This window comes from Protopterus annectens, chromosome 3.part0 (genome assembly GCF_019279795.1).
Source record: "Protopterus annectens isolate FY-2018-M chromosome 3.part0, PAN1.0, whole genome shotgun sequence".
In the NCBI taxonomy this organism is placed as follows: domain Eukaryota; kingdom Metazoa; phylum Chordata; order Ceratodontiformes; family Protopteridae; genus Protopterus; species Protopterus annectens.
Window position 1 is genome coordinate 898,468,090 of NC_056731.1, and position 24,541 is coordinate 898,492,630.

The window sequence follows — 24,541 nt, forward strand, 5'->3', positions numbered from 1 at the left end:
AGAGAAAATTGGTAAATGATGATGCTTGATGAAAGTATGCACAGAACTCCAGGTAGCAGCTTCTAGAATATCCCTGGTAGGAACACCTCTGAGAAAGGCTGCAGAAGATTGCAGCCCTGGTGGAATGAGGTCTGATCCCCTGGGGGATAAGTTTTCCATGGTGCTTATAGCAGAAATGAATGCAATGGCTTATCCATTTAGAAATGGTTTGTTTTAAAATAGTCTTCCCCTCTGCCCCAGCAGCAAATGCCATTAGCAATTGTTCAGATTTTCTTCAAAATTTAGTTCTGTCCAAGTAGAATCTAAGTTGTCTATGCACGTCCAAGGAATGCAGAATCCATTCCCCTTAGTTCTGTTGAGTGGGATAGAAGGTTGGCAAATGAATGGACTGGTTAAGAGCCACACTGGAAACCACCTTAGGCATGAAGGATGGATTGGTCCATAGAGATAACCTGTCCGCATGAAAGATGAAAGTCTCCACTGCCATAAGGGCCTGTAATTCAGATATCCTTCTAGCTGAAGTGATTGCTAAAAGGAAGGCTGTTTTCCAAAAAAGAAAATTTAAGTCTGCAGTAGCAGCTGCCTCGAAAGGAGGTCAAAACAAAGTTCATGTCCCAGCCAGGGGTAGGAGCCCTCCTGGGTGGTCTCAAGTTCTTTGCCCCTCTGAGATACTGCTTGAGCAGGGGATGAGAAAAAGGGGTGGTTCTGTGTTATAGTGAGCTGAAATAGCTGAAGCGTGGATTTTAATAGAGGAAAAAAAGACAGGCCCTTGTGAAGCATCTCAGTTAAGTACTGCAAAATCTGAGGTAAATTGGGCGCTGCTGTGCTCATCCCTAAAGATTGGTTCAAGGCACACAATCTTTTCCATTTGTCAGCATAAGATTTTCTAGTACTAGGTCTTCTCGCCTGCAAGATGACATCTATCACAGGTTTGCTGAGGGATGCTAAGGGTGAATGTAAGTGATTAGCCAAGCTGCAAGATTCAATGCTGGGAGAGGGTGCAGAATTTGGTTCTCCTGCTGAGAAAGCAAGGAAGGTGTCTGAGGCAGGTGCCATGGAGATATTTGTGACACACATTTAGCAGGAGTGGGTACCAGTGTTGGCGTGGCCAGTCTGGAGCAATCAAAATCATTCTTTCTTTGTCCTATCTGACTTTTAGCAGAACTTTGGAGAGCAAGGGCAGAGGAGGAAAGGCGTAGACAGAGGTTTTTCCAGCTGAAGGACAGAGCATCCACTTTCCAGGGGTTTTGTTGGAGTCCTTGTGCAAAATTTGTCCAGCTGGTAGTTCTGGGGGGAAGCCAATAGATCTATGTCTGGCCTCCCCCATTTGCTTGTCAAGATCTTGAAAATCCATGGTTCCAGTTTCCACTCGTGTGGGTCCATGAGATTTCTGCTTAGTCCGTCTGCCAGTGTATTCAGTTTTCCTGGCAGGAATTGAGCTTGTAGTTGCACTTGGTAGCTCAAGGCAGTGTTCCACAATGCCATAGCTAGTCTGCAGAGGGAGTAGGAATGTGTACCCCCCTGCTTATTTACCACATAACTGTGGTGTTGTCCGTCTTTACCATTAGTTGTCCTGGAAGAATGTGGTCCTTGAAGGCTGTCAGAGCATTCTGTACAGCTAAACATTTCTTTTTGATTGATCTGTAGGTGCATTTGATTTGGGTTCCATTTCCCTGAATGCACTTCCCTGCCAGGTGAGCCCCCCCCCATGCATAGTCCGATGAGTTTATAGTTAGGGTTTGGGCAGCAGGGGGTGGTGTGAATGGCAGTCCCTTGATTTGGGGGAAGGCCTCTGCCCACCATAGGAACTCCAGGCGTAGGCAAGGTATGATAGGAATCATTGTTTCCAGGCTGTGGCAATGTTGACTCCATAGACTAAGTACCACTGAAGTTTCCTCATATGCAGTCGTGCACATGGAATTAGAAGAATGCAGGAGGCCATGAAGCCCAAGGCTTGCAGTATTTGTCCTGCAGATAGCAGGGTTTTTGTGGCCACTTGTTTGAAGTGAGTTACCAATTGAACTCACTTTTCTGGCATGAGGAAAGCCATCTGGGCAATTGTATTCAAGCTTACACCCAGGAATATAATCTGTTGAGAGGGTACCAGTTGTGATTTCTTTTTTTTATGGTGTACCCCAGACAAGTTAGAACCCTTTTTACAAACGCCAAATGATTCAGAAGTATGGCCTGGTTTTCTGCCTGAATTAGACAATTGTCCAGGTATGGATATATTTGAATATTTCTTTGCCTGCAAAATGCAATTACTGGAGCAAGACACTTTGTGAACACCCTGGGCGCAGTAGACAAGCCAAAGGGCAGTTCAGAGAACTGATAATGCAAGTAGCCTGCTTTGAAGCATAGGTATCTTCTGCAAGATTTCCTGATTGAGATATGCAGGTAAGCTTCTTTTAAATCTAGAGTTGCCAACCAGGCATCTTTGCCTAGCATAGGAAATAACTGTTGAAGAGTCAGCATCTTGAATTTTAGAATGTCCAGAAAGGTGTTTAGAGTAGACAGGTCCAGAATTGGATTTGTCTTTTCTGCGTACCAGGAAAAACCTGGAATAGAAGCCTTGTCCCTTTTCTTCTTCTGATACTAGTTGAATAGCCCCCATGTTTAAAAGGGAAAGTACTAGTTTTTGAGCCTCTGCCCACTGATTTGGGGGCAGGTCTGGCCACCCGTTTGGTGTTGGCAACGTGTGGAAATGAAATCTGTATCCCTGGGACACTATTTAAAACCCATTTGTCCTGGGTTACGAGCTACCAGTTTTTTGCATGAAGAGCAATCCCCCCCCCCCCCCCCAAAAGGGGCAGCTAAAAGGTAGATGCTTGGTAATTTTAAAGGAAAGTCATTGAGACTGTTTACCATAGGGGGGTGTCTTGTTCTCAGATTTGGAAGTGGAGGCACCCCATTGCTTAGTTCCGAGAGTCCCCTGGAACTGAAACCTGGTCCTTTTGGTGTGTCTGGGTTTGGCTTGAGATGATCTAGAAGGAGCTGTAAAGGACCAATTCTTAGTAGGCCAGTGCCTACTAAATCTCGGAGGGTGCACTTGTAAAAATCTTTTACAGTTTGCATAGATTTAGCTTCATCATTTATCTTTTATAGAACTTCTTCAGCCTTAATGCCAAACAGGCGGTCCTGATTTAAAGGAGCATCCAACAATTTTGTTTTAACATGATCAGGCAGAGAGATTGCTCCTTAAGCCACGTATGCCTTCTAAGCACAGACCCAGTAACAGCAGCCCTGCAAGAGGCCAATAAAGAATCAAAACCACATTGCAAAGTATGTTTTCCAACTTATTCAGCAAAATGAAATAAATCCTGTAAATCTTTATTTTCCACACAGTCAGAAATCATCATTTTCTGTTTTAGCAGTCCAATAATATGCTGTTGATATTTTAACATATGAAACTGGCAGTTTAAAGCCCAGATTGCCAAGGTTGCAGAAGTATAAACCTTTTTACCCCATCTATCTAGTGCCCTGGAGTCTCTATCAGAAGGGGTAGGATTTTTAGCAGTAGAAGCCTCAACGCCCTTGGGACTCTGAGAAATGGTTTCAGGGTCAGCAGTAGGGTTTTTAAAGAGGAATTTGTGGGAGTCAAGGAACCCTGTAATATCGGTCTGGCTTACTAGGAGCCGGAGGCAGGGAATCAGGAGCCATACTGGACTCTCAGAAAACATCATCAACAATGTCTAAAACAGGAGGTACAGCCAAAGGCCTATGCTGAGGAAGAAGGAAATCCCAAAGTCTCTTTTTAGATTCTGAGAAATCCTGACTCTCCCAGTGAAAGTGTTCCCTTAAGGTATGCAAAGTTTCTCCAAAAGAAAAATCCTCAGGAGGTGAAGCAGAAGGGATGGAATATTCTGCAGAGTCCTCATAAGTGGGAACAGATGATTCCTGATCAGAAGCGGAATCAGAAGAAATAGAAACCTGATCTGAAGATTCATAGTCAGTGCCTTGCCTAGGCCTCTTGGCAGGAGGGGGATGGGTACCCCTGATCAAGGCAATTAAATCCTCAGCCATTTTGATCATTTGTTTTTTAGGCATTGTGGCCTGTACACATGGCCCAAGCGTAGTTTTTTTTTTTTTAAGACATAGTAGATTTTGGCCTTAGTTTTGAAGATGGCGTCTGTTTAATATACAAATCTTTAGGCCTGAAAACACCCTCAGAAGCCGGTGCCTGCTCAGCAGCTCTGGACCCATCTAAGGTAGACATATCCGCGAGTTCAATACTTAAAAGGTATCTCGCAGCATACCGGATTCCGAATGGGTCTCAGTAGAGGCCTGCAAATCAAAAGTAGCGGGTATCAGGGGCTGCGAAAGAGCCTCACTGAATACCAGCGAACTGGCGACTGGCTTAGGAAAAGCTTTAGTCATTGGTTTGGACCTAGACGGTCTGTCTTTGCGTTTTTTAGATATTCCGGTAGTCTGATTGCTAACGGACAACATTTCTGGATAGTTAAATCTTGAGCCAAAATATTTAGAAGCAAAAGTATACCAACGTTTAATAGTGCGTTGATTAAATTTAGCACAAAACTGACAGCAAGGCACGTTGTGGTCAGGGCCTAGGCAAGGAATACAGTACAAATGAAAATCTTTGAGGTATTTGCTTTCCACAAGTAATGCAATTAACTTTTACTGACATCAGTAAGGAGCAATAAAAAGTTTCCCCAACAGGGTACTTCGCTTTAAGTTGAAGACTTCGGTTCTGAAACTCGAAAACAAAAATTTCAGGAGTCGGCCAACCAGCACTTGCGAACTGCTTCTGCTTCGGGCACTGCACGGCAAGAAAGAATGATGTAATGGAGTCGGCTGCAAGTTTTATACCCCTGACAACATGGAAGAAGGGACAGCAACAGACGCAGGACACAAGACTTTGTTAATCAGGCCGACTGAGGGCAACCTGCCAGCAGATTACCCTAATGTAAACTGCAACAGTGAAACACAAAGAACATCTGCACAGATGTGTATATAGTCAAGAGTGCGAGCAGGGCTTTTTGATTTTTTTTTTCTTCAATTTAGGCTCCTGGCACTGAGCAGTAACACCTTGAGGTCAGTTGAGTTGATTTTGCTATGTCAGTAGATTTGTCAATTTGGCACTGCCTAAAAAAGGCACTAAGGAAGTGGATAAAGTTTTAGCCAGTATTTGAAGGCCAAGATGGGAATAGGTGCAGGCCATCCTTGGCAAAGCAATGTGGTCTGTTAACCATGTCTTTCCAGGCTGACAAATACTGGGACCCCTTAGAATGACAACAGAAAGACATAAAATTAAAAATCAATTTTTGCTCGTACAGAGGCATTATCCTCTGTGATGGTAATACACTGCTCAATTCTAGACTCATACCAGCCTGAGACACAGTCTAAGATCTCCGTAAATGTCTCTTCATATAGACCAGACAGCTGCATGGACTAGGATGAAATAATACCGATACCTATGGTGTAATGACTCTAGTACAAGTATGACGTGGCAGATCCTCACTGCAGATAAGCAGCCAATCTTCTTGTTCAGCCTGGACATAAGGGCATAAATTTGCCTTACAATGGAGTCCCTTATGATGACAGTACTGAGAAATGTGCTTGCTTGCCTTGGGGGTTAGCATATGGGGCTCCATTGAGCGTGACTACGTGGCAAGTGCCTTTTGAGTGCCTTTGGGCTTGCTGAAGTATAGTTTTCCCAATGGGCTGTCTAGGCAATCTTTATTTAAGATCATCACTTTTAAGTGCCTCAGCATATGTTAGTCTGCGTGTTGTATACTATGTGAGGTAGGTGTTGTGTGCATGGTTTGTTTATATGTGCAGTGCTCCCAATTATAAAATAGGCTTGAATGTCTCTGACAATTGGCATCACTGCCATTATCTGCTTTATGCTGAAGTACCTCCTCCTGAGGGCCCTGTCCCAAGTACCCTGGATCCTCAGGTCTCTCCTATGGACTTCCCCAGCAACAGTCCAAATGCTCCACACCAAGGGTTTATGATCCCAAGGGTAGCTTGAAGGGTACCCAGAGGTAATGCAAATGTGAGTTTATCTTAAACTGTTCATCTCTGATCAGAGTAGTGGAAGAGGGCACTGCAGGGATTTGACATGCAAGCATCACCTGCGTCCTCAAGTAACATTACAATTTCCTCATGTGCAGTCTTAACAGGGGACCATCAGAATGGAAGCCATGTAGCCAAAGATGCCACAGGAACTCTCATGGAGATATGGTTTTGATTAAATAATGTCTAAACAATGTAAGGGGAGATGGAGAAGACAGAACTTTATCCAAAGGGAGGAAAGCTCTTTCCTGATACATGCCCATCAGTGACTCTAGAAACAGCACTTGCCTTCAGTATGAAAGGTGCAGATTTAGGAGATTTATTGATAACTCCAAAGACAAAGCTGTCAAGAGTAAATTCTATAGCCTTCTAGGGACGTTGTCCAAATGAGGCAGTCATCCAGGTTCAAATAGATGTGAATTCATTTTACAGGATCAAAAGGCAATCACTGGATCCAATCACCATGTAAACACTTTGGGTGAAATACACAAGCCAAACGACAAGGTGAACTGTAGCTGTAACCTTTTGCTTCAAGGAAATAAAAGCATTTGTTACTCAATAGGGATGTGGAGACAGACATTTTGACCTAAGGTGACCATGTCAAGCTTGCAGGAGAAGTAAAGGTAAAAGGCTCTACTAAGTCAGCATTTTAAGTCCCAAATTGCCTTCCAAAATCTCTTTTCATGGAAGTGAAGCCAGTGAAGTAGAAACATTTGCAGGATCCTCCCTTTCCTTGTGATGGACACTCATTACTAAATAAGAGAACTGACCTCTATGGGAGGGGCACAGGAAAAGGTGTAGTTGGGGTGGGGCAAAGTTTAGGCACATGGTGCTGGGAACGGGATCAGCAATAGTGCAGTACTGGCATTTTTGAACCAGCACTTCTGAACTCCAGTAAAGAAATTAAATTGCTGTCAAGACTGAAGTGCTCCCTTAAGCACTGTGTGGTGTAGTAGCAAGCCTTTCTTTGTAGCACACCTCTTAACATTTTTTCTTGCTCAGGGCAAGAGTAGCAGCTCTGGGTTAATCCCTGCCTTTTTTTTTTTTGGGGGGGGGGGGTCTGACACCACTGTTTACCTTTGGCTTCATAAATGGGAGGGGTATTCCAAAAAAAGAATATAGTACGTAAAATAGTGTGAAATAGTGTGATGAGTGATTTTCAAGGAATCAGCCAGAATCAGGTTTAGAGAGTGACCATTCTAGTAGAAAAACAGCTCAGTATAAATAGCATTCAAACAATCCTATAGTGAAATTCAATTAGATTCCAGTAAGAAAAAGGTCCCAACTCTTGCAGCTGCCAAGGTCTTGGTTCCCATGTGACTTGCACCAGTACGGTCCCCCTGCTGTATGAGTACGTACCAAGTGGAGGCCTCCTCTTAAGAGGCTATAAAAGCTGCACCACCAGGCACTGCAGGTCAGATCAGGGCAGACAAGGCACCTTCATACTACAGCTCTGTGGTGTGTCTCGTTTGCTATGCCTTAACCCCTCCCAGCACTGCACTGGGCAGCTATGAGTGGCCCAAAACTGTGCCTACAGCTGGTCTTTGTGGCAGGGCACGTCAGCCCTCCCACATATTCCAGTCCAGAAGACTAACAAAACTCCAGAAGCTCAGCCCAGTAGGCTTTCATCCTCACTGCCTATACTATGAAGTGTCCAAACTCTGATGGCTTGGTCCTTAAACCCTCTATTCCACCAGCAGTGGCTTACCCAGGCTATAATTCAATGCAGGGGAATAAAAATGCCCTTAACCGATCACAATTTTTTTGCATTAGTCTCAAACTCTGAAAGTATACAGAACTGACAGATTACAACAAAGGCTTAAACTAATCGAATGTGGCATCAGCTGATGTTCCTTTCTGATCAAAATTCAAGTGGACGGGCACCCACTGGGCCTAGTGGAGTAACAGCAAAGAGATGCAGTTGCTCTGCGAGTCAAGCAGAGAATTCCAAGTCAGTACTGCAACAGTGTACATTATGAAGAATATCCACAGATGTTCAAAGGAAGCAGTATGAATCAATGTGGAAGAATTGCGTTGTAACAGAGTACTTGACCATATGACCCAACATTCACAGATTTCAGTTATTACCAGTTCAGAGTTGTTCTCTCCTTCAACATAGATGTCAGTAAATCTACTATAAAAAAGAGGTGCAAGAAAAGCTCACACAATTTCATTTCTTCACACCCTCACTCGTGCATCTATCGTTTTGGTGAACAGGTTCAAGCAACTATATTAACTTCAGTGTAAGTGCTGCTGCACTATAAATCATGTATGTAAAAGTACTATAATGAAGGCGCTTGCTAAAGAGTTAGCAAAGGGGAAAAACACAGACCCTGCAGAGCCACAGTGGTAATTCTTCCCTACTTAAGAAATGTAGAAGGTGTAAAATGGATGTACACGTTGAGCACTCTCAAATACCTTATTTATTTATATAAATTTGTTAACTGGGGTAGAGCACCGATTCCACGGAATCAATTTCAGTCTCAGCCCAGAATGTGAACACAAAGTATAAAAAATAACCGCACACTAGATAGTCTCTGCTGAACCGGGAGCCATTTAAGTTTGGCTAGTGCAATATAGTGGTGTTCATACTTTGGGGAAAAGGGTAATGAAGCAACAGATTGTGTTGGAGATTGTTTAGATGGTGGTGGAGTTTCTACTGGATGCAGATGCTACAAGAAGGTAGGTGGTCCTCAAACTGGGCTAAAAGAATCCCTTTGTTTCTCCAACAGTAAGGAGTTTTTTTTTCTTCCCTTGGTGTTTGAGGTGATGAAGTCAAGTGAGAGATCAAACCAGACTCCTGGGTATCTGAAGGTGTTTACCTGCGCAATGGCATTAAGGTGTGTAAAAAAAAAAAAAAAAAAAGGGGGGGGGGGAGTGGGCTTCATTTGCCTTTTAGTGGAGGCTCAAAAGAGCACAGTTTTAGCTTTTGAGGGGTCAATTAAGTTTTTGCTACTGAGCCAGTTAATTCAATGTTATGGGCAAACAATTTCCTGTCCCTCATCGAATGGACTGTGTGGTTGGAGCAGATACTAAACATGGCATCAACATATAGTAAGACTGGAAACTGGGGAAGGCAGAGTGTCAGATTATTTACAAAAATAGAGGAAAGAGGGCCCAGTAAGGAGCCTTGAGGTTAAGGGTTTGGTGGCTGATGTACCGTTTAAATTTACTGAGAAAAGTCAGTTGGATAGATAACTTTGGAAACTGGGAATAGCATTAAGGCTGTTCAGTATCAGTGAGGTGGTTAAAATAGGATTGGATGTTCAACCACGTCAAAAGGCTGTGGTGAGGTATATAAAGATGGCTCCACTACGGAAGCCTTTGCCAGTAGCTAAAAGGGTTAAAGAAAGTCCAACATATAATGAAGTGCTGTAGCCTGACTAGAAACCATGTTACTTGGAAGAGAGAAAGTAGTATTGACTTGTGTAGTTTGAGAGTTGATTATAGACCAGTTAAGATTTCCTCAAGGGTTGAGAGAATGAAAATGGAGACATTCCAGAAAAAGTCTGGTGCAAAAGACTCTCCTGACACTGCTACTCCTATCCCCACTCCTCTGCCTTTTTCTTCTCCAACCTCTTTCTCATCCTTGCAACCCTCCTCTTTCTAACCCTCCTGCACTGTAACCTTCCCTGTTTTTTCCCTAACCAGTTACCCACCCAACCTGAATACCCACCCTCTCGCTCTATACCTACCTACTGCCACTCCTGAACCTATTCCTCCCAGTCTTTCACATGTATTCCCCTCTTCAATCCTTTTCCCAACTACTTTTATTAAAACATTGTCAACTCTCACATGTACACTACACTGTATTTAGCTCAAAATCTTTGTCTTTCATTAGTACTGTGTTTAGCTTAAATTCATGCCTATTAGTAATTGTGTCTTAGCTTAAAATCATGCCTAATACTTTATAGCCTTTTAAATATTTATGCAACTCCAACTGCTATATTATGTATAAATTGTATGTGGAGCTTTTCTCTCCGTGCCTCCACTGAAAATGGGCTCTCCAAGGCCCAGTGAACTTTCGCGGCAAACATCCCTTCTACACTGCATTTTTGTATACCATTGTAAGAATGTACTTAGTGGGCATAAGACTGTGATGCCACTCACCAACCATCTGGACCATATATGTTTAGAAGAAGACCTTTGTCTACCTTCCATGGAAGCTTCAAAATGTCAGCATATCTGAAATCTTATCTTGAAGAATTTCTGTAGTCATCTCAGCATATCCACATGCACAATTCTCTCCTTTTTTTGCTGCACACACAAGGGTCACACCACTGTTACATGGTCTGTGATAAGATCCGAAGACCTAAAATAAATAAATTATGTCCATCATTTATCTGACATGGATGCCTCTGGTCTTTTCAGAGTTGTTCCAACTGCCGTAAACTTTAGAAGTGTTTATTTCAAAGTCAAAGGAATAGGATACAACTGTGTGGTTCCCCACCCTTCTGAGGTCCACAAATGACCATCTTGGAATGGATTTCTCTTACACCACACACCAATACCAGAGTTATCTGTGGACAGATGAACAAAGGAACAACTTCTCGGCATGGAAAAAAAGATGCTGTCAACACAGACTTACGAGGTACCACTGGCACCTCCTCATGTGTGAAGTGACCAGGAGGAGGAGGATGACCAATAAAACGCATGTAACCAACAACCTTCAGGATGAGCCTTGCTGGAAGGAAAAAGAACAGCAGAGGAAAAAAAAATAAATAGAGCACTGCAATCTTTTCTGTGAGAAGGGCAACTTTTAAAACATTATGATCAAAATGACCCCTCACTGAAATCACCTGGTTTGTGAATTTCCAGAAGTTGAAATACAGGCAGCTTGGTGAAACAATTGACACTGTAATGAACTGCTTTAGGCAACTCCTCATAGGACTTTGCACAAATTAGGTAGTCATCCAGAAAATGCAGGACATACATCTACCCTACGAGGCGTAGAAAGAATGGAGGCAATGCATTTTGTGAACACAATGGTAGAAGTGAGAAGCCCAAACCATAAAGGTGGATGCTGGAAATGTTTTGCTCCGTTGCAAACTGGAGGAATTTTCAGTATTCTCTCAAGATGGGAAATGGCCAGACATGTACCTTTTACATCTGTTGAGTCTATAACCGTGCACAGAAGTAGAAACCACCAGAAAACGCCACAGGTTTGGCTTCATTTTCTTTACAACCAAAGAGACATTGCTCTATGCACCGACCACTTCATGCTGAGACTGGATGGTAGCCAGAACTGGGAGATGCCCACTTAACTGAGCAAGAGGCAGCATGTTCTTTACTGCCTGCATCAGCCTCTGCCACCTCCCCAATACCCCTTCAACACCTTATGTCTGCTGTGTTAATCATGAAGCTGAAACAGAAAGGCCACGGTTTACAAATGAAACTGTACTTTGTAATAGGAGGACAAAACTTGTTTATAGCTTGAACAGTCAACCTTTTGCTTCAATTACTTGAATACCTCCTGTGAAGTACATTCAAAACAATTCTTTGCCCAAGGACACATTTAAGAGCTTCTCAGACAATGGCAGAGTCCTTAACAGTGCATGCTGCAGTCAGATACCACTGCACTGAAACATCTTTCAGAGGAATCAGCACCATCTATAGCTACACTTGATAGTGTGCTTACTCTGTCTCAAGCAGCTTAAAAATGTCCTAAAGGGCTGCATCCAAGATCTCCTAGCACACATCCACAACTTAATTCCCCTTCCAACTGGGGGACACGGGTTTGGCAATTACTACAGTAGCACAAAAGCTTTTTGACAAATCAATTCAAAATGCAACTCTTATTGTTTGGGAATGTTATCAGCAGGTGCCAACTTAATCTTCTGGATGCATCTGAGAATCATGGGATTGGCCAGCAGACGTTTGCATAAATACTTAAAATTCTCCACCCAACAGCAGCAATCAGGCTGCTTGGGTATTAGGATCTTGGAATCAGGTTCTAGCAAGATGGTCTCAAAATATCTCCTTTAAAGTGTAGAACTAGAAGGCAGGCAGCAGTCTTCAATTTACTACCCAGCAAGTTTACTTTTAAAGTCTTAGAAGTGCAAAAACTGTGGTTCCCCTCTCAAAACTTCAGGTTCCCCCCACAGGATGCACTGCCAGGGAGAACCAGCGTGTAAGAACTCATTGCCAATGTGGGAGGATGGTGTAACAGTTAAAGTGTTCACCTTGCAAACAAAGGACAGGGTTCAATTCTCACATGGGGTAAATAGCTACGCTTAAAATGGCCCACAAGGGCAGTTAGCCTAGTAGTAATCCATGAACCATGCTATAAATGACAGCCAAGTAGATTGAGGCAGACTGTGTAAAGTATTGCCACATGCCTACATTTGAATCAGACAATAATTCAAGGGAAGTTTCTCCCCTTATGAGAGGGAGCCATCCTTGAAGTAGATCTGACAAGTCCTGCTGGAAGAACAGGAATTCACTACCATGCTACAATAAACTCTTCAATGAGACAAATATAATTAAAGTGAAGGGAGCCAACGTAGAAGTCAGTTGGATGGACAGTGCAGGTTAATATCCTAAGAGTTGCACTGTGCACCAAGCAGATTTGAAAGGGGATAACTCGAGCTTTGGCAATGTAAGGGGAGAGCCACTAAATTGAGAGAGCAATGTAGAGTGGATGTGGCTGGGTACTTTGTATTCTGGCTCTATAGAATACAGCAAGAGGGAGAATATATTTAAATAGCTACAGGGGAGTGACTTCACAAAATTATAATTGCGCTTACTGATAAAAGCCTATAAAAAAGAGGAGAGGGAAGGATATTTGTGGTCAAATTAACATAAGTGACAGGTAACTACAGTTAATTTATGTGCGACTCGTGAGACAGAGCACCGGTTGCTTTCCTTTCCTAAGTTTTAAATATGCAACAGAGAACAGAACACAATTAAAACACAGTATATAAAATATGCCACAATACACAATAGAAGAAAGCAGTAAAGCAACACACAAATTTTTCCTTGAACTGCTTTCTTTTAAATTTTCCCTCAGTCTGCTGTAGAGTGAGCAAGCTTTTCCGGTGCTCACCAAATGGATACTCAACATTCCCACTTTCTTCACTGCAGAGACAATTCAAAATCTGCTTGTGAATATGCCTAAGTGATTAGTCAGGACAAGGCAAATTATTTGGTCAACAAATGAATTAAAAAGATTTTGTAATCAGCAACATAAATGCACATTACCTGGAAAGTAGCGTATGAGGGAGTTGGATGTTCTCAATGGTTGTCTTTTTTGGATTCCACTGTGATTCCACAGGATTTGCTGCTGCCAAGATTGAGGTGCGGGCATTGAGCTGGCAAATTATTCCAGCCTATGACAAAATAACATTTGCTAAAATTAAATCAGTGAAGAAATCAAACTGTAAAACTTTCTTCAGCCTTCTACAATGGTAATTCAAGAACTAGTTCAACTTTAAAGAATACTTAACTTGCTGCAGTTTTTGACCACCTTGTTTAAGTCCATCACCACGCTGTAGAGGAAACCAGCCCTGAATGTGACACAGACAAACCATGTCAACCTGAGAAAAAGGTGCTGGAAGGGACAGATAGTTGGGGGGGTGGGGGGGGTATGATGAGTGGCCCAGGACAGTCCACGCATCATGGTGGAAGGGAGACTGCTCTGACTCGCTGCTTATATAACAGAGATCACTGGGGGTTGCCCCTGCACAGCCAAAGTCTAGTGAGCACAAGCTGCTCATCCATGTCCTGCATACACTGGGGAAACTAATGTGCAACAGCATGCACGCTGTCTAAAGAGAGAAGAAAGCGCTTTATTTAAATTCTGCAAAAATATTAAGTCGCACCGGGTGACCTGTGTGGTGATACGTTATATTTCTGCGTCCATTTATCCATTTGCATTTTTTTTTTAGTTTGTTCCGGGAAATCAGTCTTGTAGCTTCATTTGTAGTTGTGCGAAAATTATGCATTACTGCAAGACTTCAGCATTGTTTACACATTATACTGCAGTTCTACTTCTGTAAGCAGAATTACATGTAAAGGGTACCTTTTTATTTTTTGTATTTTGAATATAATCTGGGCAATCTAGCTTCTTTACAGCTGTGGCAGGACTGATCCGCTGCAGAATTTGAGCCTCATTTAGTCATTTATTGCAGCATTACTGGTAAATTTCTGCCAGGTCTATTGCCTTAATATGTGGTAGGTTTGCAGGAGTGGCAGTACTGTGAATTCTGCTCAAAGGGTTTGTGCTTCAGTACTTTATATAGCAGATTATACCAGATAGTTTAATCAAAATTCAATGCCCCTCCCAACCCAGAGTTCATAACAACCCATGTGTAACTGTTTGGAGATCATGTACGACCATGTAAATGGCTGTATAGAGACTGCTGTACTTACTAAAACAAGCCCAAAATAAACTAAACAAGCCACACTAGTGCAATCCAAACCTTAGAGCAAACAGGAAAAAAAGTCATGGCTAAAATGAGGAAGAGCAACTCCCATAACGATAGGAGCTCTCCAACCATGGCCAGTTAAAAGGTAAAGATTGCTTCGCAGGCTAGACAACCAAAAGGCCTTCTACAGCCATGTCTGAAACCTCAAAGGCAGCAGTGTGCCAAACTGGTGGTCAATGGTACCACCTTCATTTAGCAGGGTGACATAGCAAATTTGCTGGTTGACAAATTCAGCTGAAACTTGAACCAACTCCTGCCACCTCCCTCCATGAAACCTACCATGAAAATCCCCCTAAACTATTAAACAGGAAAGCAGGTACTGGCTGCATTTGCTAAGGCCAAAACCATGGCCTCTGTGGGCCCCAACAATATCCCAGGATAACTCCTAAACAGCTGAAAACTTATCAGGACCACTTGCGTCACTTTACAACTACAGCCTCAAAACAGGCTTTGCACCACGAGAATGGTGGACTGCAATGGTTACCCCACTTCAAGGGTGGACCCAACCTTCAACTGAAATTACAGACCTATTAGTCTGACAGACTAGTCTAATATGCAAAGCCATGGAATGAATTGACATTTGTTGACCAGGTTAGTCCAACTGAGCTAAAGTCCTTTTTTCAGCAGAGGCCTGGGGAGAAAAGCTGCACAGACAAGAAATACAAGTAAAAAAAAAATACAGAATTACAAGTTTTACAGGATCAGAATAAAAGTAGTTAACACAAGAATTATGGTAATCACCAGCCAAGACGCAAGAAACCTTCAGACACTGGAACCAAGCCAGTTTGGCTTTGTCAAATGAAGATCATGCCTACTCAGCTTGTTGGACTTCTTACCCCCTACACAACTCGCTGGATTGCCAGGCGGCTTCCCAGACACTAGAGGTGGCATTATCAAACCTGACTTCCTGGGTCCAAGGAGACCAATCACCATTGGGGTACCTCAATGCTCTGTGGTTGGACTGCTCCAATTTGTAATCTCCTTCTGCGAGGACAGCCAATGTCCAGGGCCTTTGACTGACCAAGTTCGCAGACGACTGCAAATTGGGAGCAATCACAGATCCCTCCTATGACAAACATACAAGAGGGTCCAAACACAGACATAACAGGTGCCGAAGTCTCAGATTAATACTTACCACTAAGACGTACATTATAGTGTTTTTTGGGAAAACTGCCACCCAGGCTAATTACTCCATCAATAAGACACCCCTAAGAATTGACTTATTAGTCAGGGATTTGAGAACATTGATAAAGATGTGGCCAAAGTAGTAAGAAAATCCTTCTATGTTGCCCAACAGAGTATGGCATCCAGAACCAAGAAGTCATAACTCCACTTAATTTGGCCCTTATAAGACCCATCACTGAGTATAATGCCTCCTTTGGCATGTACCAGACTAGACACATGCAATAGCTGGAATGTCCAAAAAGGTTCCTTACCAGCAGAATCCATGGCATAACTCACTATCCTATATGGATCGCCTTAAAGCCCTCTATTTACTCTATTCTCCTAAAGGTTACAGAGGAGTGATCTTTGCCTGGCATACAAGGCCTCCTCAGATCCAACTCTGGACATTTTGCACATCCCCAAAATAAACAGCATCAGAACCACTGGATTTAAGGATTTAAAATTTTGCTTGCAACCTAAGACATGTTGGTGAGACAAGTGTGTCTAAGGGGAGCTCCATGCTCTGCAACAGGGTCCCCACCCATGCAAAGCAGAGTCCATCCCTAATCCTATTTAAGCATAGCCTTGCCCAATGGATGGGAAATCGGAAATTTACCCCAGGTGTGGCCCCCCCATGTCTGATAGAGGGCCAGTAATGCCCAAACATATCCCCTGCCCGTAACCTCTAGAAACTTTTCAACATACTGCCCAAGAAAAATGCCCGTGATGCACAGGAACACAACTGGCTTGGCTTTCACAGCTAGACTTATAAAAGTCCTGGTGGTACTTGACCTAGTATATAACAAGGCACTTATGAACCTATTTGAACAGCTATAAAGGAGCTGAGACTGGGGTCAGTTATCCAGGAGGGATGGTCCTCCTAACAACTACGCGGAGTCTGATGCAAGTGTGTTGCAGGACTCCAACCCTGCGATGGGCCTAATCTTCATCAATAATTGGTTGGGGGGGGGCACATTTGTAACTTGCATGACAAAGAATAAGTGGGTCATGGGACTTTACCTGGTGCGTCTCTGGCTGTGTGAGGGGTGGGTGAACTCACAACAGGGCTCAAAGAAGTTCCTTAGGAAGAGTGAAGAATGGGTCAAATAGACTAAAGTAATGGAGCCACTAAGTTTTATCAGGCAGATGTGGAGGGGCAGCAGCAGTAATAGTAAGAAAAACACCGCACAGCTTCAAATGTAAACTTAACTCTGCCAGCTGCAAAACAAGCTGGTCACAAAAAGTAGGTAAAAATGTAGGCATGGTGATTTAGTTGGTTGTTAAACATCCCACGGTACTTCACAGAAAAAAATATTCTTCTTTAAAAGTCAATAATCACAAAATTGACCAGGAAAGCTTTAATAGTAAAGAGTTTCATACTTACACATACCTAATATAGAAAATAAGCTAAATATTAGATGCATATCTGGATGCCTGAAATGGTTTTATACATACAGGGTGTTGTCCATTGGCTTGGGCACCTCAATCTCTACTAACTAGCTATCAAAATCTTTGACAGAAACCAATTAATCCTCCGCATTTCAAATGATACCTCATCAAATACAGATGCCCTCGACAGAGACCTCCTGTGGAAAACAGCCAGAGGCGGCTTGTCATCTGTTAGTATCACAACCCACTGGAGAGGTGACTTGCGAATATTAAGCAGTTGTTCAGTGGTGAACAGGCTCCTAGACAGTTGGGTTCTTGGGAGATAAAACCTTTGCCCAGTGGTCATGTACTACTATGCAATTTTTTTGCAATGAAAACAAGTATGGGAGAAGTGGGGGGGGGGTGTGATGCCCAAGTGGGGGATGGGTCCCATCTCCTGCTGGGGAGCAATAGCTCAGCCAACCAGGGACAGTTCAGCTATCTAATAATCCCTAAAAAGAGCAGGTATACAGATTCTTAAGTTTCAGGAAGAGATGGCATCACCAAAAAGTATGAACACTTTTTGCAGATGCATGAGAACAGACATTTGGCCCAGGCATCAGTGTGAACTCCACATGACTGTACTTTCTGCAGACAACTTACCATACTTTAGATACTCATGTGCGGTCAGTGATGCAATCTGAACTTAAAGGGATCTACGCCACTGGTAAAGTGGAGATCTGGCTGGACTTTCAGAGCAGTCTTCCCCCATGTCCAGTCTGACATCTTACTTCAGATGCCCTCATATGCCATGTATAAGGGGTGTCATCTAATCATACCACCTTTGGTTCTTTGTCAGGTAGGCAGGAAAAGGTTTGACAACATCGGGGCACAGGGATGTAGTCTAACACTGAACATAAGCAAGGGAGAGTAGGCAACAAGACTAAAGGTGTTAAAACCTGGGGGGGTGGTATATGGCTAAACATGGCTGCTCCTGGTGGTCCCATGGCACTAGAGGGAAAAGGAGAAAACTACACCAACAGTACAAACGTCTACAACAAAAGTAAGCTGCCTACACAAACATAAGTTTCTGGGTGTCTGCTAAAGACTGAAAGCTTGCTCAGTGCAGGTGAGTTGGTCATCTCTGCTCAGATAATGACAAAGTATGTCCTATGAGACAGAAATAGCAAATCCAGCTACTGCCCTTGATTTGTGGGGTTTTGAGAAATTGATCAGAGAACCAGGTGATTGCTTCTACAATGTTCTTGGCACTAGCCCATTCCAGAAGATAGCAATAGTTGCAGCATCCCCTTATTGAATGCAGCCTGCCTTTTTCCTATATGATCTTGCCATGAGATTTAAACTCAATATGCTAATCACCTGGAAAAATAGTTAGCAAACAATGCTTGCCAATGTTAAAACTTTCTGTAAAGACAAACCGTGCTAATTTGATCTGGAAGAATTCGTCCTACCAAAGTAGCATCTCAACTGCTTAATCACATCATGGGAGTAAAAGATTTTCACCCTTACTCTGGGGATTTGGAAAGACCACCATTGAGAAGCTTGGTTAAAGGCTACTTCATAATGACTTCTGGCACAAAGGAGGGGTAAGGATGCAGCATTTACTCTCTTTGTGGAAATGCAAAGAAAGGATCTTCGTGTGAGGCCTGTAGCTCAGAGACTCAGAGATGGAAAGTTTTCTTCAAGTCACCGCTGGTTGAAAAGGTGGCAAGCACAGCTTTTCAACTAAAATTCAGGCCTCTAGCTTAAGCCACTTTGTTTTGTTCAGGAATTGATACACTGGGTATGTATAACAGTGGGGGACTTACAGGCATGCAAGCAGAAAGAGCCAGAAAACTGAAGAGAATGCAAACATACTGAAGAACCAGTGTAGTCTGCTACCTTCCACTTTGGCACCTTTTTCATTTAGATAGGTATGATTTCCATTAAGTTGGCATCCTAGCTTCTCACAATTTGCAAAAAATTCTCTGGGGACAAAAAAAAATGGTCCAAGGTTAACAAGGTCATATCTTCCGGGCTGCTAGACTGAGCACCTCCACTATGGGGTGGACTAGGGACATGCTGCACTAAAACAAGAGCTTCATATGGTGAGGTAGTTGTAAATATTAAAGGAATCTCTCCTTTGCCATCCGAATAAGATGGATGAACCAATGTTAAAGAATTTCTGGCAGCCCTTATTTTAACTTGAAGTATGGTAACTAGCAGAGGTTTAAAGTGGTCAGAAATAAATCCAGCCAATACACACAACAGGCATGTCCTATCCAAAGATGTTTATTTGAAGCTCTGCAGTAGAATACTCAGTTGCCTGGAGAAGCAAACAGGTCCATCCCCGGTTAAAGCCTGTCCATTTGTGAGGCTTAAGAAATGTGTCCCTGTTCAGCATCTAGTCATGTGGGTCTGCTTAGGTTCTGCTCAAGTCATCTGGCATATAGTTCTCAAGTTAGTAGACAAAACTGTTTTTAGGTGCAAACTATTACAAGGCCTGGTCCCAAACCTGCATAACTAGTAAGCAGAGGTAAGAGTTTAATTCCTCCTTGATGTTAGTGTATCATGACTGCAGTACTGTCTTATGACATGCAGGGTCTGAAGTTTCAGGCTATCAGAACCACCATCTCTTAGGTTTGTGTACAGCTTTCTCTTCCATACAATTCTAGGTGCTTTGCACTTTGAAGTCGAAATTATGTGCATACCATGGCACATTAGAGGTGTCTGCAGTCAATATCTGGCTGTGTGTGTGTGTGTGGGGGGGGGGGGGTGAAGGGCTTGCCCTAGTTCTTTCAGATTTAACATTTGTTTACTGGGAAAGTCAGACTAGGACAGAGCCTATTTTCAGTGGAGGCCCATGTAGAAGTGATCTGGATGCACGTCTTTGGAATGTGGGAGGAAACTAGAGTATTCAGAGGAAACCCACACTAACTCAGGACATGCAGACTCTGCACAAAAGGCACCCCAGCCAAGACCTGAACCAGAGAACCTCTTGCTGTGAGGTGACAACGCAAACTGCTGCACCACTGCACACCCCAAACTTGCTGTAGCCAATCTTCAAGCTTTTTACACATGGCAGGACTGTTCTCTGGTATTCTTTACGTACCAGTGACATTTACTCATGCGCAATCCAGCTAGTGGCACCACGAGTATGACCAGAAACTCCCTGGCTGTTGATATCTGGTTTCCCTCGTATGCCCAAAGGAAAGGCTGAAAACGACTCCAGTCTTTAAGGAAGACATGTTTTTGCTGTGCTGGCATCCTAACTAGGCACAGATTGGGCCTCTATTCATTCTAACAGAAACCCAACCTGATAAGAAGTGGAAAGTGCAGTCCAGTACCCTCTGAATCTCCTACAAAGATTGTACATAAACAAAGTTATCCAGGTTAAGTGCATTTGTTAGTACCCTTGGTCCTGCAGGAACTCTTACAAATGCCAGACATTGGACAACTGCTTCCAGAGGTACTACAAAACCAAAGTGCAACAAGGCAAACTGATAAGGATGAAACCAAACTCCAGTACTGCCTGTATCCTCTGACTATGGGAATGTGGAAAAAATCTTATGCCCAAGAGTACAGAAGGGGCAAGAGGGTCTAAATATAAATATCTCAAACTTGGGAACATAAGAATGTTTAATCTTAATATGTTGGGGATTTCTCTCCAGGATTCATTTCTTGGGACAAGCAATGACCTTGACTAAAACAATTAATTCTCCTGGTCCAAGGGAACCAGTCTCAAGGTTCTTTTTAGCAGCACTGCTGCTAAGGGAGGAAAGTACAACTGTTAACTTGCATAATGGTAAAGTTAAGCAGGTCACTGCTGCAGTAGCCAAGACTACTGCAGTTTCCAGTCATAAAAGGGCTGATATGTCCAGCCACATCAGAGCTCAACACCCTTTCCTATCCAGGCATAGTAGACACTCACCCCTGTAGGATGTCAGAGCATCTCCACTACAAAACCAGAGACTGCTCACCATATTAGAGCTTTCTTGCCCAAAGAGCAAGACCACAAACAGTGAAATGTAGAGAGTAAGGCCCCAGTGTGAAAAGGGTCAAACATGCCCTAATATGCTACACCAAGTAGAAATGGAGGAACAGAGTGCCCGTTGTGGAAGGTTCTTGCACAATTGCACTGGTTTTCCATCACACTTGCAGTAATACTAACTACGGAAACAATTCCTAGTGAACAAGTAAGGAAAGTGGATGAAAAGGAATGGATGAAGTACATCATACAATGCAGTACAGCTATAGGAAACCCAGCTCTTCCTCTGAAAGAATATCCAGCTTGTCATACTTTCAGAATGTACAGAAAGATAACTAAGCAGCTGCTTTCATAACACCCTGGGTAGCTACTCCCCAAGAAGACATTTGCTGCAGCTGTGCCCTAGTGCTAGGAGGGATTGTAGATGAAGTTTACCACTGGAGAAATAGAAGAGGATGCAGGGGCTAGTTATTTAGAAGCTGACTTGACAAAGCTTTTCCCTTCTTTCCCGTGGCAAAATAAATCAGTTGGAACTATCTTTACACACACGTGGGCAGACGCACGTGGGCAGACGCACGTGGGCAGACGCACGTGGAGACACGCACGTGGACAGACGCACGTGGACAGACGCACGTGGACAGACGCACACCTATACGAGAGCAAATCAGACATCTGCACAGAACCAACAAGTGCAGTATCCTTTCCTTTGTTCTGTGGACCAGAGAAAGACTGATGTAGCTGGATTGTCTGACAGAATAAATATAAATCCACCACTTTCTTCTGCAAAAAGAAAGGTTTCGTTTTCAGGCTCAAACTGTCATCATAGGTTCATAGGTTGGTACTAAGCTATCAGCCCTAGGGCCTATACAAGCCTAGCCATAACAATTCCCTGGCTATTTCTTCCCACACTAATTTACTTCCCTGGACCCCTGTCTAGCAAGGCAACTGACGTGATCCCCGGGGTGAATTTCCTTTCTCCCATCCAATCATCAAGGTTCCTTTTGAAGAGGACCAAAGAGGCACTCTGCTTGACATGTATGGGCAATCTATTCCAGAGTCTGGGGAGTCTCTGGGTCAGGAACCTATCCCTCCAGCATGTTTTGTTTATTGTGATGGCAAGGTTTAGATCCCTGGAGCGTGTGGCATGAAACACCAGCTATGGTCTCTTACAGTGAATTGCTTGGATTTCTGACAGAATCCCCTAGCTTAGGCAAAAGTTACCAGCAGATGCGTTTTTCATGTCATTTACTGGAGAGGAGGTGTGCCTGCAGCTACAAAAAGTGATTGGGTCAGTTTAAGACCATTAATGTAAACCCTTGGTGGTCTCAATTTTAAAACTTGTTTTGATCTTCTAAGGGTACTGAGTTTTATTACTACTAATGCACGGAGCTCCTGCAGAAGGGTGGGAAATTAGGTGAACATCACTTTGGCAAAGAAGCGATCCCTGCCAGCTTTGGTAATTCTGCAAATGACAGCCTGTAATTCTGGGAAAATATCTAAAAGACCCATATGCCTCGAGCAAGACACTCCTAGATTTGGAAGCATTTCATGAAGCTTCTTGTAATCTTGGTATGGTTGGAAGCTTTATGAGGATGGGGGAAGAAGCAGGGTAAGAGAATACCTCTTCCCCAAAGTACTCATGACTTCTCCCTTGGTGGCTGAAGACCCACAGGATTCCAAGGCTTTACCCTATTGTCTACCTACCACATTTTCTTGTAAGGACACCCCCCCCCCCACAGACACACCCCTTACTGCCTAGCCTGTAATGGTAAGGGACTGGTTTAAAGGGATAGTTTTACATTAAAGACTCATTAGGAAGTGGGAGCAGTTTCATACACTGCAAAACTAACGGCTGAACTTTACCTAGTGGGGCATTAGGACATTGTACTTTGATGTCCCCAAGCAGTGGTTGCAGCCTCATAATGGCAGGATACAGGGCTACAGTTTCTGTATAAAACAGCATCATAAATCAAACTTGAGTACTTTGTAGGCTGCCTGGGTGAAGTCCATTACCATCATGCTAAAGTTCACATTAAACAACTCCGCAAGCTTCTCTTCAAGCAGCTGACAACAGCACAATTAAGTACTTTGTCATGCATACCCTGACAATGGATCTGAGGTCCAGACTAGCACCATATAAACCTTCCCAAAATGATCTAGTATTCTGCTTTCCTCATCACTGGGGAAGGTACTAGGGGAGGCACTAATTTGGATCTCTCTCTGGATCATGTACACTACTACTGGCTCCATTATAGGGGTCTTTTAAATGTATTATAGGACTTAAATCCTATAAAACAGTATTTTATTTTCATAGGAACAAAGAGTTGGATGTCAGAGTCCTTAGAGGGTGCAAGAAAAGCATCCTCCAACACTCCAAAAACAGAAGGAATAAAAAGAGAGGCTTAGTAGCATCCAGGCCCATTAACTCAATACACCCCCCCCCCACCCCGAGTCTTCAATGGCTCTTCAGTCTTCCAGTTCTTTCATTCTACTAAGCATCTCTCCAAATGAGATTTCCTCAGTGGGAGAAACCAAGGAAATAGCATCTTTTTGTCTGTATCACAGTCAAAGGGAAGACATTTGCAAAATGTAATACGATCTTCCTCTTCACTGTCAAAGTGTGTTCCCTCTTCCTTTCTTCAGGAGAGTTCATGCGCACACAGATATGCACATGGCTACAGACTTTGAAGGGTTGAAAGAATCCTTAAGCCAAAGTAATTCACTGTTAAGTGAGTGCTGAAGGTTGGGCATAGAAAAGTAGACCCACCCAGCACCTGTGACTTAAATGTCTGCAGGAGGTCTAGGGCTAGTGATTTATGGCTCACCTTTTGGGTCTTTTTAGAAGGAAGCCTTAGTCTCAATAGGATTGACAGACTTCTACTTCACAGCCAAAGAGGTCCCTCCTTAAGGAGGGCCTTGCATAACATGTCCTTCCATTCAGAAATCATACAGAATGCTTTGGTCAGATGCCCATTCTACAATGTCAGTTGCCAGAGAGAAGAATCCTGGTAATCAATTTGGTGGAACATGCTCTGCTTTGGCAAGACAGCCTTCAAACAGAATTCAAAAACACCAGGTAAGTCAGATATATGGTCCGAGGGCTGTGAAACAATGTCACCAGAATATACACCATATGGCCACAGTGGGATTCAAAGCATCAATACCATTCCACTATGGTTTCTCTAAACCATTTCCTTTTTAGAAGGGATGTCAGAGGCCAGAGACCACAAGGCAGACTAAATGAAGACCTTTAGCCTCTTCCCTCTTAGTTCTATAAAAAGCACTTCTTAAAGTTTTGTCGAGGAGACTCCCTTAGCAGGCAATGCAGTCATTTGGGCCTAAAGAAACAATTAAGGAAAATCTGAAGTCTCCATCCTCATGGAGAGTCTACCGATCATAAGAACATCTACCTTTCGTAGGCCCTGACACACCCTAGAGCATGTTGAATGTCTGACTAGCTATGGAAGAACTATACTCTTACCAAAAAAAATTTTTTTTTTCTGACCTACAAGTACCTTGCTAAGAAACCTCAGTTCAGCTTCTTCTGAAACTCTGGACA

General features: G+C 43.2%; 1 protein-coding gene across 2 annotated transcripts in view; it reads right to left on the bottom strand.

Moving 5' to 3' along the window:
- Positions 1-24,541, bottom strand: part of MCM4 (minichromosome maintenance complex component 4) — a 314,512-nt gene that overhangs the window by 120,147 nt on the left and 169,824 nt on the right. For both annotated transcript variants that reach the window (XM_044065228.1, XM_044065227.1), the window contains exon 13: positions 13,237-13,364. In XM_044065228.1, coding sequence (XP_043921163.1) covers positions 13,237-13,364 — 128 coding nt within the window. The remainder of the gene's footprint in view (positions 1-13,236; positions 13,365-24,541) is intronic.